The sequence below is a fragment of the Schistocerca gregaria genome, chromosome 7 (assembly GCF_023897955.1).
Source record: "Schistocerca gregaria isolate iqSchGreg1 chromosome 7, iqSchGreg1.2, whole genome shotgun sequence".
Lineage (NCBI taxonomy): Eukaryota > Metazoa > Arthropoda > Insecta > Orthoptera > Acrididae > Schistocerca > Schistocerca gregaria.
In genome coordinates, this window is record NC_064926.1 from 329,853,695 (window position 1) to 329,868,400 (window position 14,706).

At 44.2% G+C, this 14,706-nt stretch overlaps 1 protein-coding gene across 2 annotated transcripts in view; it reads right to left on the minus strand.

Moving 5' to 3' along the window:
* LOC126281691 (lipase 3-like) overlaps nucleotides 1-14,706 on the minus strand; it is a 114,257-nt gene that overhangs the window by 33,585 nt on the left and 65,966 nt on the right. For both annotated transcript variants that reach the window (XM_049980858.1, XM_049980859.1), the window contains exon 4: nucleotides 9,082-9,196. In XM_049980858.1, coding sequence (XP_049836815.1) covers nucleotides 9,082-9,196 — 115 coding nt within the window. The remainder of the gene's footprint in view (nucleotides 1-9,081; nucleotides 9,197-14,706) is intronic.

The following is a 14,706-nucleotide window of genomic DNA, read 5'->3' on the forward strand; positions in this document are numbered from 1 at the left end:
GTGAGAAATCAGCACACGTTAGTTGTTATGTTTATATCAGCATTTGTTGAATTAAAGACAACTTCATTGTTGGAGATAGAAGCTCCTGTCACCATAAAATTGAACAGTTTATCGGCTCAGTAGGTAGGGATGTCGAGACTTCTAGCGAAGGCTATCGATGTGACAGTGACGTGCTACTGAGCTTAATGTTAGTATGATACATTTGATATGGGAATATACAGGAGATGCAGCTTTGTTGTTCATCTCAGGTAATTCCTAAATCGTTTAAGGTATCGTGATTCTGCTTACACCCAAATTAGTTGTGGAAATGTCCTGAATAAAAATTTATACTTTTATCATAGCGATATTAATTACAGACTTATCAATATGAATTTCGCTTTATCAAACAGAATTATAGTTATTTCTGCTACTAATATCGTATTTCTTAAGCAGATTAATTCAATATTATTACACTCTTCAAATCCTGATTACTAGTTTTGTAACAATTAAAATAATTATAACTTTGAAATTATCTGTTTTGAACATGAAACCTATTGCTGTCTTATGCAGGAGTGGGTGCTGTTCTGGTGATGGGTCACTCCAGCTTAAGGCTACTAACAGAGCCTGCTTACAAAAGCGGAATAGTGGACGAACGTCTAATTTAAAAGTGTTATTAATCACTCTTGGCTACTTGTGGTTGGACTGACACACCAACTGGAAGGCAAAGGACATGGCATCTTGGGATTATTCACCAGTTAACTGCAGTGACAGTTCTACTATTGTTTCTGCCAGAGCCTTCAAAAAACGGTGCACATCATACGTTTGAGTAACCTTCGTAAAACAGAAAATTGAGGTATAACACAGTCTCACCAGCTGCGACATACTCGCTTATATGAACAGTGATCCAATACTGTCAAATGTTTTTTATTCCAGTCTATGATCACAATATCACTTTAGGACATGGTATAGAAAAGATCTGAGGATGGTCATTATGGACTGAAACCAGTCATCGTCAAAAGAATTGATATTGTGATCATAGACTGGAATAAAAAAACATTTGTATAACACAGTGTCATTATTTTAATGTCCTGATACACACTTACATTGCAAAATTACTTCAGCAACAGCGAAACCAATGAAATCATAAAAGGATATGGTTTATAAATATTTCCTTAAAATTCAATTTGTGTCATGAAATTTTCTAAATTCGCACTGCAGCGCACATTTGCAGTCGCTGGTGTAGGGACTTTGGACAGACTGAAGAGATATTACTGAATATGCAGCAAAAATGAGAGGTTTTGAATGCTTCTGGGTCGTTGGAACTTGTGCATAGATTTCATCTGTGATTTTACCCCAGGTATAAAAGTACAGTAAGTCAAATCAAGCTAACGTGCTGGCTAACTGATAACCCCTTCATGTCCTGTGCAGCGACGAACTGGATGAGCGTTTTCATAGCTACACTCGAACAGCGAGCAGTCCAGTCATTCATCTACGTATTTGAAGTGGTACTTCTCCGAGAACAGCCGGTAGCACATCGGTAAGAAATTGTGCGTATCATTTAGCCGTTGAGGTTTCTTCAGTGAAATGAAGAGAACTCACATAAATTCTAATAATCCCGCACCAAACGGTTACACTCACGGCCTCTGATACTCAACTTACATTAGCCAGTACGGACTCCCAGTGGTTTAAAAATACATGTTTCTTACATTTATATTTCCATGATCTGTAAAGGCAGTATCCTCGATAAAGAGAATTCTCTGAAGAAAGAACTTATTTTTAATAGCTGTTGTGCGCGGCCCATCGTATCGCCTGAGCCACTTGCAGCAGCCTGCACTGTAGTTCCTTCTCTAGATTGTCGCACAGATGACAAAATGGTAGATATCGAAATAGACCACAGAGGGATAGAGAACAATTAAAGTCGCTCAAAAGAGGAAAAGCCGCTGGACCTTATGGGATACCAGATCGATTTTACACAGATTACGCGAAGGAACGTGCCCCCCTTCTATGCAGTGGTGTACCGTAGATCTCTAGAAGAGCGTAGCGTTCCAAAGGATTGGAAAAGGGCACATGTCATCCCCGTTTTCAAGAAGGGACGTCGAACAGATGTGCAGAACTATACACCTATATCTCTTACGTCTATCAGTTGTAGAATTTTGGAACACGTATTATTTTCGAGTATAATGATTTTTCTGGAGACTAGAAATCTTCTCTGTAGGAATCAGCATGGGTTTCGAAAAAGACGATCGTGTGAAACCCAGCTCGCGCTATTCGTCCACGAGACTCAGAGGGCCATAGACACGGGTTCACAGGTAGATGCCGTGTTTCTTGACTTCCGCAAGGCGTTCGATACAGTTCCCCACAGTCGTTTAATGAACAAAGTAAGAGCATATGGACCGTCAGGCCAATTGTTTGATTGGATTGAAGAGTTCCTAGATAACAGAACACAGCATATCATTCTCAATGGAGAGAAGTCTTCCGAAGTAAGAGTGACTTCAGGTGTGCCACAGGGGAGTGTCGTAGGACCGTTGCTATTCACAGTATACATAAATGACCTTGTGGATTACATCGGAAGTCACTGAGGCTTTTTGCGGATGTTGCTGTGGTATACCGAGAGGTTGTAACAATGGAAAATTGAACTTAAATGCTGGAGGATCTGCAGCGAATTGACGCATGGTGCAGGGAATGGCAATTGAATCTCAATGTAGACAAGTGTAATGTGCTGCGAATACACAGAAATATAGATACCTTATCATTTAGCTACAAAATAGCAGGTCAGCAACTGGAAGCAGTTAATTCCATAAATTATCTGGGAGTACGCATTCGGAGTGATTTAAAATGGAATGATCATATAAAGTTGATCGTCGGTAAAGCAGATGCCAGACTGAGATTCATTGAAAGAATCCTAAGGAAATGCAATCCGAAAACAATGGAAGTAGGTTACAGTACGCTTGTTCGCCCACTGCTTGAATACTGCTCAGCAGTGTGGGATCCGTACCAGGTAGGGTTTATAGAAGAGATAGCGAAGATCCAATGGAGAGCAGCGCACTTCGTTACAGGATCATTTAGTAATCGCGAAAGCGTTACGGAGATGATAGATAAACTCCAGTGGAAGACTCTGCAGGTGAGACGCTCAGTAGCTCGGTACGGGATTTTGTTAAAGTTTCGAGAACATACCTTCACCGAGGAGTGAAGCAGTATATTGGTTCCTCCTACGTATATCTCGCGAAGAGAGCATGAGGATAAAATCAGAGAGAGCCCACACAGAGGCATACCGACAATCCTTCTTTCCACGTACAATACGAGACTGGAATGGGAGAACCGATAGAGGTAGTCAAGGTACCCTCCGCCACACACCGTCAGGTAGCTTGCGGAGTATGGATGTAGATGTAGAAGGCAAGCAATTATGATTCAAGACATAAAGGAGTTACAGACTTTGGCTGCGAGTGGGCACTGATTTATATCAATGGGAAAAGTTGCCTGACCGAGATTCGAACCCGGATTTCCTGCTCACCGGGCTGATGTTTTGACCACTATGCCATCCAGACACAGTGGCCATGGCAACTGCACTGACTATGGTAGCACGCCTCCCGTCAGACGCAATTTCTCAACTTATCCCCATACTACTGATGTATTGTCCCTTGCCCATTATCCTTATTACTCGCGGCATTTCGCCGATTCCCGTAAGAGTTACAGTCTGGTGTGTATCTGCACTGAAGAGATCTCTGGCCGTCTTCGCCTTATATATTTTATTGTGTGAACTGCTATCAGTCGCATTGTAGATGGACTTTGTCGTTCTTGTTGTCAGTAGGCTGTCACTGCAATTTTACTTTGATCAATGATCAGGACTGTCTGTATGGACTGTGAGAAAATTTTAGCTTTTGACCAACATTGTGCATTTCATTTCTTTGTTATTGTAATTATGAAAAAAATTTCTAATCTGTGTTGGCCACTGCCCAAAACAATTTGTAAATTTTTTTGTGGGGAGCATGAGGGCTATATAAGTAGGCTGTTTAGGTTTTTGTGCATTTCATTTCTTTGTTATTGTAATTATGAAAAAAATTTCTAATCTGTGTTGGCCACTGCCCAAAACAATTTGTAAATTTTTTTGTGGGGAGCATGAGGGCTATATAAGTAGGCTGTTTAGGTTTTTTTATTGGTAACGCCGCCGTCACGTAGCGCTCTGTATGAAAAATCACTGGCTGTGCCGTGTGCAGTCTGTGGCTGGTTTGCATTGTTGTCTGCCATTGTAGTGTTGGGCAGCGGCAGCTGGATGCTAACAGCGCGTAGCGTTGCGCAGTTGGAGGTGAGCTGCCAGCAGTGGTGGACGTGGGTAGAGAGATGCGGAGTTTTGAAATTTGTAAGATTTGGTGTCATGAAGTGATATATATATATTATGACTACTAAGGTAAATACATTGTTTGTTCTCTATTAAAATCTTTCATTTTCTAACTATACCTATCAGTAGTTAGTTCCTTTCTTAGTTTGAATCTTTTATTTAGCTGGCAGTAGTGGCGCTCGCTGTATTGCAGTAGCTTGAGTAACGAAGATTTTTGTGAGGTAAGTGATTTTTGAAAAGTATAGGTTAATGTTAGTCAGGGCGATTCTTTCGTAGGGATTTTTGGAAGTCAGATTGCGTTGGGCTAAAAATATTGTGAGTCAGTTTAAGCACAGTCACGTATAATTTTTCAAAGGGGACGTTTCATTGTTATAGCCGTTGATTCAGTGTTCGGCTTTCTACGAACTTGGCTTTGTTGGCACTCATATCGGGAGCTGAGAGAAAAGCGTCCCTCCATAGCATATCTAATTTCTCTTGTTAGTGAAATACATTCATTTTTTCACACTGAATAGCACTCGACGCACAACAGAATGAGAGCTGCAGTTCCTCTGTGTCCCTAAAAAGGTATTGTGGCTGTGTATAATTCAGTTTCCTCGTTACCTGACGTCAATGTTTTCCTTCTTGGACTTTGAAATCACGAACTCTCGCATAGGACAGAAATTGGTCTCATGTAGAAACAGATAAATTTTAAGTTTTAGATATTGTGTATATTCCAGAACTACTAACAGGATTTTAAAGAACGAACGTCGTTGAATTCACATCCCTTACAGCTAAGACGTTAGCAGCAGAAAGTGCTATCCTGCTATTTGAAAAAGGGAGGGTGATTCCGATGTATCTTAATTAACGCAGCTATGAATAGACTTCACATTGAACAGCATAATTAGATGACCCTGTATTATTCACTCACGGTAAGGGACACGTAGGACGTATGGAAAACACAGACAAAACAAAGGGTCCGGATGATAGGACGCATGTTAAGACATGAGGGAATAATTTCCATAGTAATAGAGGGAGCTCTAGAGGGTAAAACCTGTAGGTGAAGACAGTGATTGGAATACATAAAGGAAATGAATGGTGTAGCAGACGAAGACGTTGTCACGGAGAGGAACTAGTGGCAGAACGAACCAAACCAGTCGAAATACATGGAAAGTGGAAGAATAAGGCAGGCGCACCGTTTTTGAAGCCGCAAAGGCATTGAGTTTTTCATGTAACGCCCTGTCAACGGGATACCAGAGTAGTCTATTTGTGCTGGGCGAAAACTACTATCACCAGAGTCAACTACTATGGACACAACCTGTTGATGACAGGGTTCGCCGTCGACTGCTGCGAACTGCAAAAGCACGTAGACAGGCCACAGCGCATCGTTAAATGAGTGTTGGGCATCTGCAGCCAGTGAGCTACCGTATCACTCAGAATCGCCCCCTACTTACGGAGAAAAAAAGCCGCCACTCCACAGATTCGTCTCTAATAGCCGCGTCTCACAAAAGACAGAGGTTAGAATAAGACTAAATTCAGAACTTCAAAAACCCAAGATCACTAGTGAAGCGTTTATTTCTATGACCGGTTTTGGTAAGACTATGCTGCCAATTTCGAGTCTTATGCTCTACGAATCCACATAACCTCCTCCATTTGTGCTATATTTAGTCTTACATCATGAATACGGAAGTGAAGATCATGAAAATCCCTGGATACCCGCATCTCAGACTTAAAATAAACAATATGTACAAAATATAGGATATTGCTCCGAATGCAAGTGCTTATGCAATTACAGACTCAACGTATACTTACAGAAACCAGTTATCAATTTAAATGCTTTACTAGCGACTTGGCGTTTTAAAGTTTTCCTTCTGAGTTTATTACACTGCAGATTCCCATTCTGGTACAATCTCATCTTGCATTGATGCATGCCTGTATTCGCCTTGGCATACTATCCACAAGGTCATCAAGGCACTGTTGGTCCAGATTCTCCCACTCCTCAACGGAGATTACGCGCAGATCCCACAGAATGGTTGGTGGATCACGACGTCCATAAACAGCCCTTTTCAATCTATGTCAGGCATGCTCGATAGGGTTCATGTCTGGAGAACATGTTGGCCACTCTAGTCGAGCGACGTCGTTATCCTGAAGGAAGTCATCCACAAGATGTGCACGATGGGGATGCAAATTGTGGTCCATGAAGACCAATGCCTCGTCAATATGCTGCCAATACGGTTGCACTAAAGGTCGGAGGATCGCATTCACGTATCGTACAGCCGTTACAACACCTTCCACGACCACAACGGCGTACGTCGGCCCCACACAACGCCATCCCAAAACAGCAGGGAACCTCCACCTTGCTGTACTCGCTGAACAGTGTGTCTAAGGTGTTCAGTCTGACCGGGTTGCCCCCAAAGACGTCTCCGGCGATTGTCTGGTTGAACGCATATGCGACACTCATCGGTGAAGAGAACGTCATGCCAATCCCGAGCGGTCCATTCGGTATGTTGTTGGGCCCATCTGCACCGCACTGCATGGTGTCGTGGTAGCAGATATGGACCTCGCCATGGACGCCGGGAGAGAAGAAATACAAAATGCAACCTATTGCGCACAGTTTGAGCCGTAACACGACGTTCTGCGGCTGCACGAAAATTATTATTGAACATGGTGTTGTTGTTGTCAGGTTTCCTCCGAGCCATGATCCGTAGGTAGCGGTCATTAATTGCTGTAGTAGCCCGTGGCTGACCTGAGCGAGGCAGGTCATCGACAATTCCTGTCTCTCTCTATCTTCTCCACGTTCTAATGGCATAGCTTTGGTCCACTCCGAGACGATGGACACTTCCCTTGTTGAGAGCCCTCCCTGGCACAAAGTAACAATGCGGACGCGATTGAACCACAATACTGACCGTCTACGCATGGTTGAACTACAGACAACAAGAGCCGTTTACCTCCTTCCTGGTGGATTGACTGGAAGTGATCAGCTGTCGGAGCCCCTCCATGTGATTGGTGGGTTTAGTGACATCAAAATGGTTCAAATGACTCTGAGCTCTATGGGACTCAACATCTGAGGTCATCAGTCCCCTAGAATTAGAACTACTTAAACCTAACTAACCTAAGGACATCACACACATGCATGCCCGAGGCTGGATTCGAACCTGCGACCGTAGCAGTCACGCGATTCTGGACTGAAGTGCCTAGAACCGCACGGCCACCGCGGCCGGCTTAGTGACATTTCTGAACAGTCAAAGGGACTGTGAATGTGATACAATATCCATAGTCAACGTCTGTCTTCAGGGTTTCTGGGAACTGGGGTGATGCAAAACTTTTTTTGATGTGTGTATTTTGTTGATTTCCACCTCAGTAGGGAGAAATGGCCAGCATAATAAAAATAAGAGAATCAAAGTTCACATTTAAAGATTTAGGTGTTCATTCCCACGTGCTGTACGAGACTGGAACGCTCAACTTATTGTCTGAAAGTTATTCTGTAAATTCTTTGCCAAGCACTTAAGAGTGCAGTTTGTAATGCAGATGTAGACGGTACAAGTACAACGAAAATCCTGTGAGTTGATGAAACGCTCTTGCTAACAGGAGAGAGGAAGAACGAGTTGATGGAGCGCTCGTGGTGACAGGACAGAGGAGGCATGGGACGGAGGTATCCTCAGTCTGAGGAAGTTTTAACGAGAAGAAATAGGGTCCTCAAAAATTTGTTATTATTCCTGATCGATGAACAAGACAGAAACACACTGCACAATTGTGTGCTTCCCCATTTGTTTGCCTTCAGCACCCTAGGGTGATCTGTGCTATCATCAAGACACTACACCTTCAGAACTATGCCCCGGACAGAAACTCGGGCCAAGAAACCTTACCTTTCGAAGGGTTTCCTCTTACAGACAGACACCACCCACGACTCCACCACTTCAAAGCTTCAGTTCCGTGAGTACCTTTTTCCTACCTTAGAAACTGCACACATGTTCTCCTGAATATCCAGTGGGACTAGAATTCCTGGAAGATAGAAAGAGAGGGGAGGTCCTGATTCATTCCTGGACAGTTCAGTGTGAAACAGCGTTGCCAGAGAAAAGTAAAGTTCCGCGTTCGTGTCTCTGACCGACACGTGCTTTATATCTGATAGGACATTTGAACAGATCATAATGTTATTGAAATATTCCTTCATCTAGGCTGCAGCCAAACCATAATTTGTTCCAGAAATCCTATTCCAGCAAGGCCAACAGGAGAATTTTTGTGAAATTTGAAAGATATAGGAGAGGTAGTGGTAGAAGCAAAACTACGAGGGAGGTTCATGTGTCCTACCTGGATAGCTCAGACGGTAAAAAAACTGACCACAAAGAGCGAGGTTCTGGATTCTGGTCCTAGTCTGACACACGCTTTTGAACCAGCACGTTGTTTCAAAAAAGAGCACACTCCGCTTCAGAGAGAAATATTATTTCGAGATACTACATCACCACACCGCTTCTGAATTGTTTCAAACCGTTTGAGAGGATTACCTCATGACTTATATGGAATCTCAGGTCAACTGATCTCAGTCTTATTGAACACATGTGGTTCATCATCGAGAGAGATGTGCATTTCCAGCAAAAAGGAGTTGCGGGTGGTGTTTGAGGGGTCATTAATGAGGACAGTTCCCTAAAGCGTTAGGTGTTTCACGACATGCTATAATGCCATAAGGAAAAAGAGGGGGGCGGGGGCGTCTTCGTTTTGTTAGACAGTAGTCTGTAAGTCAATCAGTTAAGATTAGCTTTTCCCGATGGCGGAACGGGCTATGCACCACTTACCTGAATTTCCAGAATTTTGAATGTTTCGTGTTCAGACGGACGTGATGCCTAGAGTAGACGTTACCGCGGCCGTTCCCCAGCCAGACATCGAAACCGGTGTCAGCCAAGAGGTACGCTAATGAGAAAAAGGAAGAGAGGTTAATACTTTCGAGGCCATCATGCAAGCAATTAACTTTTAATAAAATCTTCTCACGCTCCAGCCTAGTCAAGTGGTATAAATACTACAAACTTTTCTCACTAGCGATAATCACACGGATTACTACGCTATTCTTACAGAGCCACGCTTCCAATCTAAACGTCATTTCTACGGAACTAAACTAAGCATTGCTTCCTCTCCACGTCTACTGCAAGCGCGTCAAGCTCTTGATGTTGGGTCTTTCGCATTACTTATTTTCTAAAGACCGTCTTCATAGCGATTTCTGTGTTGTTTTAACAGATATCTTCGTGGAAATTTCATCCTACGGTTGCTGTTCCAGCCATGTGCATTTTAAAACTACTTCAATAGTTGCTTGTCCGTCTTGTAACTTTGAGATTCAAAGCTAAATGAATGGCCTGTATAACTGCAGTGAATGATATAACGTCAAATGCTGCGCTGATTCGTCAGCATATACCGTTTGCCATAGTTATGGCTTCTCGATAGAGAACGGACGTACCTTATCGGAATTTTAATAGCAGACTGCACCATGCTCCTTGACACTTCACATGCAGCGCCGTCTCTGGAGCTGGATAAACATCTTACTGTCATTATGACGCTCGCTAAACGGACTCTTGGCAAAATGTGGTGCTGTTCTATGGCTCTTTTCCAGTCCCTGTAACATCACTGTCTAAGAGTGACGAGCGATATTAAATTATTGGTCGAACGACGGCTGTGCAAGGTACCTCGTTCGAGAGTGGACTGTACTTCCTGAAGAGTTTTCCAATGACTCTGTCTGGTATCTGCCTTTCCTGATTGTTGTTACATGGTTGTTCCACTTTAATTCACGGTCTCTCAGATCTTCTGTGGGAGTAACTGTTTCCAGTGATTGCTGGACAATCGTGCCATCATCTCTACACGAAGAATTCCTGACTGGCGACGCGTATACGCGTGTCCAGTGGACACTGGCGGCTAGCAGCGTGCCGGAGGGCTGAAGTGTCGGCTACAAACTACACGGAAATGGAGAGGATGGCGTACCCGATGTTTTACGAAAGCAAACTACACCCCCCCCCCCCCCCCAAAAAAAAAAAAATGTACAAACGGCACTAGTGTTGCAGCATAAACGGAGGAAGGAAAACTAAGTAGTCAATAATACATTGGTGTGCAAAACTTAAGGATGAAAATGACTTTCTCATAATGCGTCACTGCCAAGTAATATAGCTCAGTGCAGCTTGGACAGTACATAGAAGTACTACAGAATGTAGTACAGAATGTAATGGACAGAAATATGTAACGAGACGAACAGAAACGATGCTTTTATTCGAAGACAATAATTAGACCAACGTTTTCGCTATTTATGATGGTACTGTGGACATTAAAAGTGGTGGGACATAGTGCTTAATAGCGTTGAGTGACCACCGTGGATGGTAATGCATGTCCTGTAACGTAACAAGTTGGTAAGGAGGTCTTGTGGTACGGGACTGCATTCCTCCACAAACGAGTTTGATAACTGCTGGACGTACCCTCATATGGGAAGAGTTGGCAACACATAATGCACACAGAAACACTGTCGAACATAAGCATTTTGATGGTCCAGGTGTTATGCTGCAGGGATGCATAATGCTGCATGGCCGTGCTGGCCTCCAAACCTTTAAACACGGTACCATCTCCGGTCAACGTTATTGTGACGCTCCTTCCCCACGTGCCTCTTTTCAGAGGTGCATTCTTTGAGATTCATTCTTTCCACGTACAATACGAGACTGGAATAGAAGGGAGAACCGATAGAGGTACTCAGGGTACCCTCCGCCACACACCGTCAGGTGGCTTGCGGAGTATGGATGTAGATGTAGATGTAGATGTAGATGTAGATGTAGATGTAGATGTAGATGACTTTATTTTTGTGGGTGACAATCCTCGACCGCTTCGAACAGCACAGGTAGATAAGTTCTTGGAACTACAGCATTTCGACAACGGGACTGGCCTTTTCCTTTCCCCTACCCAAATTCCATTGAGCACGAGTTAGGTGCTTTGGGCAGACGTGTTATAGCAGTCCACATGTACCAGTGACTGTCCAGCAGTTCTCAACGCCGCTGGTGGTGCAAAAGAACGCCCAACAACTTCTTATCGACCTTATTACCAACATGTAAGTATGGTGCAGAGCATACGTGCCGTCCGTAACGATCACACACCCTGTTAAGAACCATGTCCCGTCTTTTGTAATATCCAGTGGACCATCACAATATGCGATGATTTCTGTGTAATTCTTTTCTTTGAATGAAAAGTGTCATTTCTTTTAGTTATCTCCTGTACTGTACTGTTCAAGTTATTTCTATGTCCGGTCCAAGTTTCACCGAGCTTTGTTTCTTTGTCAGTGACACGTCATGCGGAAGTTACTTTAGCCCTTAACGTTTGCACACGATTGTATAGGCTCCATAACAACTAAAAATTTGTGTAACTGCGTGTGGCTAAATTAAATATATTCTACAGACCTTGTTTCAGCTAGCATTTCTTTGTTTTGATAAGAACAAGTTACGATGCTTACTTGTCACTATTTTATTTCGTACCTACACTGCTCGTAGAGGCAAAGCAACTGAAAATTGTAGTTCTTTGTGCTTCTTGTGATATGACTGTTAACTGTGGTTTTTATTCAATATTTGTGTGGACGATTCTGGTTAATCAGACTGACATTTCACTCTGGAGTTCACGCTGATTTGAAATTTTCTATGAGATTAAATCTATGTGCAGGACCAGGAAAAGAACCTGGGACCTTCGCCATTCGCAGGGAAGTTTTCCATTGACTGAATTATCCAAGCACTAACTGTTGTGGTCGGCAGGACAGCCAACACTGTATTGCTAAAAAAGGCCGAAAAACACGCGTTTTAGCTCACGCAGGCGGGCGTGAGGTCTGCAACATGACAAGGGAATTAGAGTTGAGAAAAACGGACGTAGCTGGTGGAATACTTAACTTTAATCCATTAATGGAGAACGTCGCTCTTTATGGTACATGATTCACAATATCAATAGTACGGATACTGGCGCCTTCCTAGGTCGTAGCAAATAACGTAGCTGAAGGCTATGCTAACTATCGTCTCGGCAAATGAGAGCGTAGAAGTCAGTGAACCATCAATGGCAAAGTCGGCTGTACAACTGGGGCGAGTGCTAGGAAGTCTCTCTAGACCTGCCGTGTGGCGGCGCTCGGTCTGCAATCACTGATAGTGGCGACACGCGGGTCCAACGTATACTACCGGACCGCGGCCGATTTAAAGGCTACCACCTAGCAAGTGTGGTGTCTGGCGGTGACACCACACTAACAGCTTTCATTCCGTCAGCATTTTTCTCCGTATCCTCCTAACTTCACAGAAGGTTCGATTCCTGGGCAGACAGACAGTTTTAATCAGCGAGGAAGGTTTTAATCAGAGCATGCTTCACTGCAGAGTGAAATTTCATTCTGGTGACAGTTCCCTAGGACGCAGATAAGGCATTTATCTCCAGTATTCTTTCTACTCTCCACGCGAAGATACCTAAGACAAATTCTGAGTGAAGTTTGGAAGGTAGAAGAAGAGGTACTGGCGGAAATAAAGCTGTGACGGTGAGTCGTGTTTCGCTAGCCAAATCAGTAGAGTACTTCGCAGCGAATAGTGAAGTTCCCATGTTCGCGTCCCAGTCGGCCAGATTTAATATGGCAAGAAGTTCCAGATTCTGGTTTTGCCCTTAGATACTGCTCTCGGTTCACTTCACTTGCAATCGTAACATTCTTTCTCTATGGCGTTTTCGGCCATCGACATAGAAACGATCTTGATTTCAGCCTGCTACATAGTTCAGAGCAGTGACACAAAAGTAAGTAAACAGTTCGCTGTAGGATATTTTACGTCCAGGAACCCCCTGGGCAGAATCACAGAGTTGATGATTTTATGCGAAATTTCAAAATAGACACATCAAAAAAAGTTTTGCATCACCCCAGTTCCAAGAACTCCTGAAGATAGACGTTGACTGTGGATATTGTATCACCGACACATTCGCTTTGACTGTTCAGAGATGTCACTAAACCAGTCCAAAGATGTAAACAACCATACATGAGCAGCGCCTATTAGACGGAGGGGGTCCGAGAGCCGATCAATTCCAGTCATTCTACCAGGAAGGAGATACACAGCTCTTTTGTCTGTAGTTCAACCATGCCTAGACGGTCAGTACCGCGGTTGCATAGCATCCGCATTGTTACTTTGTGCCAGGAAGGGCTCTCGACAAGGGAAGTCCTAGACGGTCAGTACCGCGGTTGCATAGCATCCGCATTGTTACTTTGTGCCAGGAAGGGCTCTCGACAAGGGAAGTGTTCTGGCGTCTCAGACTGAACCAAAGCGATGTTGTTCGGTCATGGACGAGATATAGAGAGACAGGAACTGTCGATGACATGCATTGCTCAGGCCGCCCAAGGGCTACTACTGAAGTGGATGACTGCTGCCAACGGATTGTGGCTCGAAGGAACCGTGACAGCAACGCCACCATGTTTTACAATGCTTTTCGTGCAGCCACAGGACGTCATGTTACAACTCAAATTGTGCGCAATAGGTTCCATGATGCGCAACGTCATTCCCGACTTCCGTGGCGAGGTCCATCTTTGCAACCACGACACCATGCTGTGCGGTACAGATGGGCCCAACAACATGCCATATGGACCGCTCAGGGTTGGCATCACATTCTCTTCACCGATGAATGTCGCATATGCCTTCAACCAGACAACCGTCGGAGACGTGTCTGGAGACAACGCGGTCGTGCTGAACGCCTTGGACACACTGTTCAGCGAGTACAGCAACGTGTATGTTCCCTGCTGTTTTGGAGTCTCATTTTGAGGGGCCGACATACGTCGCTGTGCTCATGGAAGGCGCCGTAACAGGTATATGATATGTGAATGCCATCCTCCGACCGCTAGTGCAACCATATCGCCAGCATATTGGCGAGGCACTCGTCTTCATGGACGACACCCTCATCGTGCACATCTTGTGAATGACTTCTTCAGGACAACAACATCGCTCGATTAGAGTTGCCAGCATGCTCTGTAGACATGAACCCAATCGAACATGCCTGGGAAGGCCGTGGTGGCCACGCGGTTCTAGGCGCTGCAGTCCGGAACCGCGCGACTGCTACGGTCGCAGGTTCGAATCCTGCGTCGGGCATAGATGTGTGAGATGTCCTTAGGTTAGTTAAGTTTAAGTAGTTCTGAGTTCTAGGGAACTGATGACCTCAGATGTTAAGTCCCATAGTGCTCAGAGCCATTTGAACCATTTTTAAACATGCCTGGGATTGAAAAGGGCTGTTTATGGACGACGTGACTCACCAACCACTCTGAGGGTTCTACAACGAATCGCCTTTGAGGAGTGGAGCAATCTCAACCAACAATGCCTTGATGAACTCGTGGATAGTATGCCACGACGAAAACAGGCATTCATTAATGGAAGAGGACGTGCTACTGGGTATTAGAGGCACCGGTGTGTACA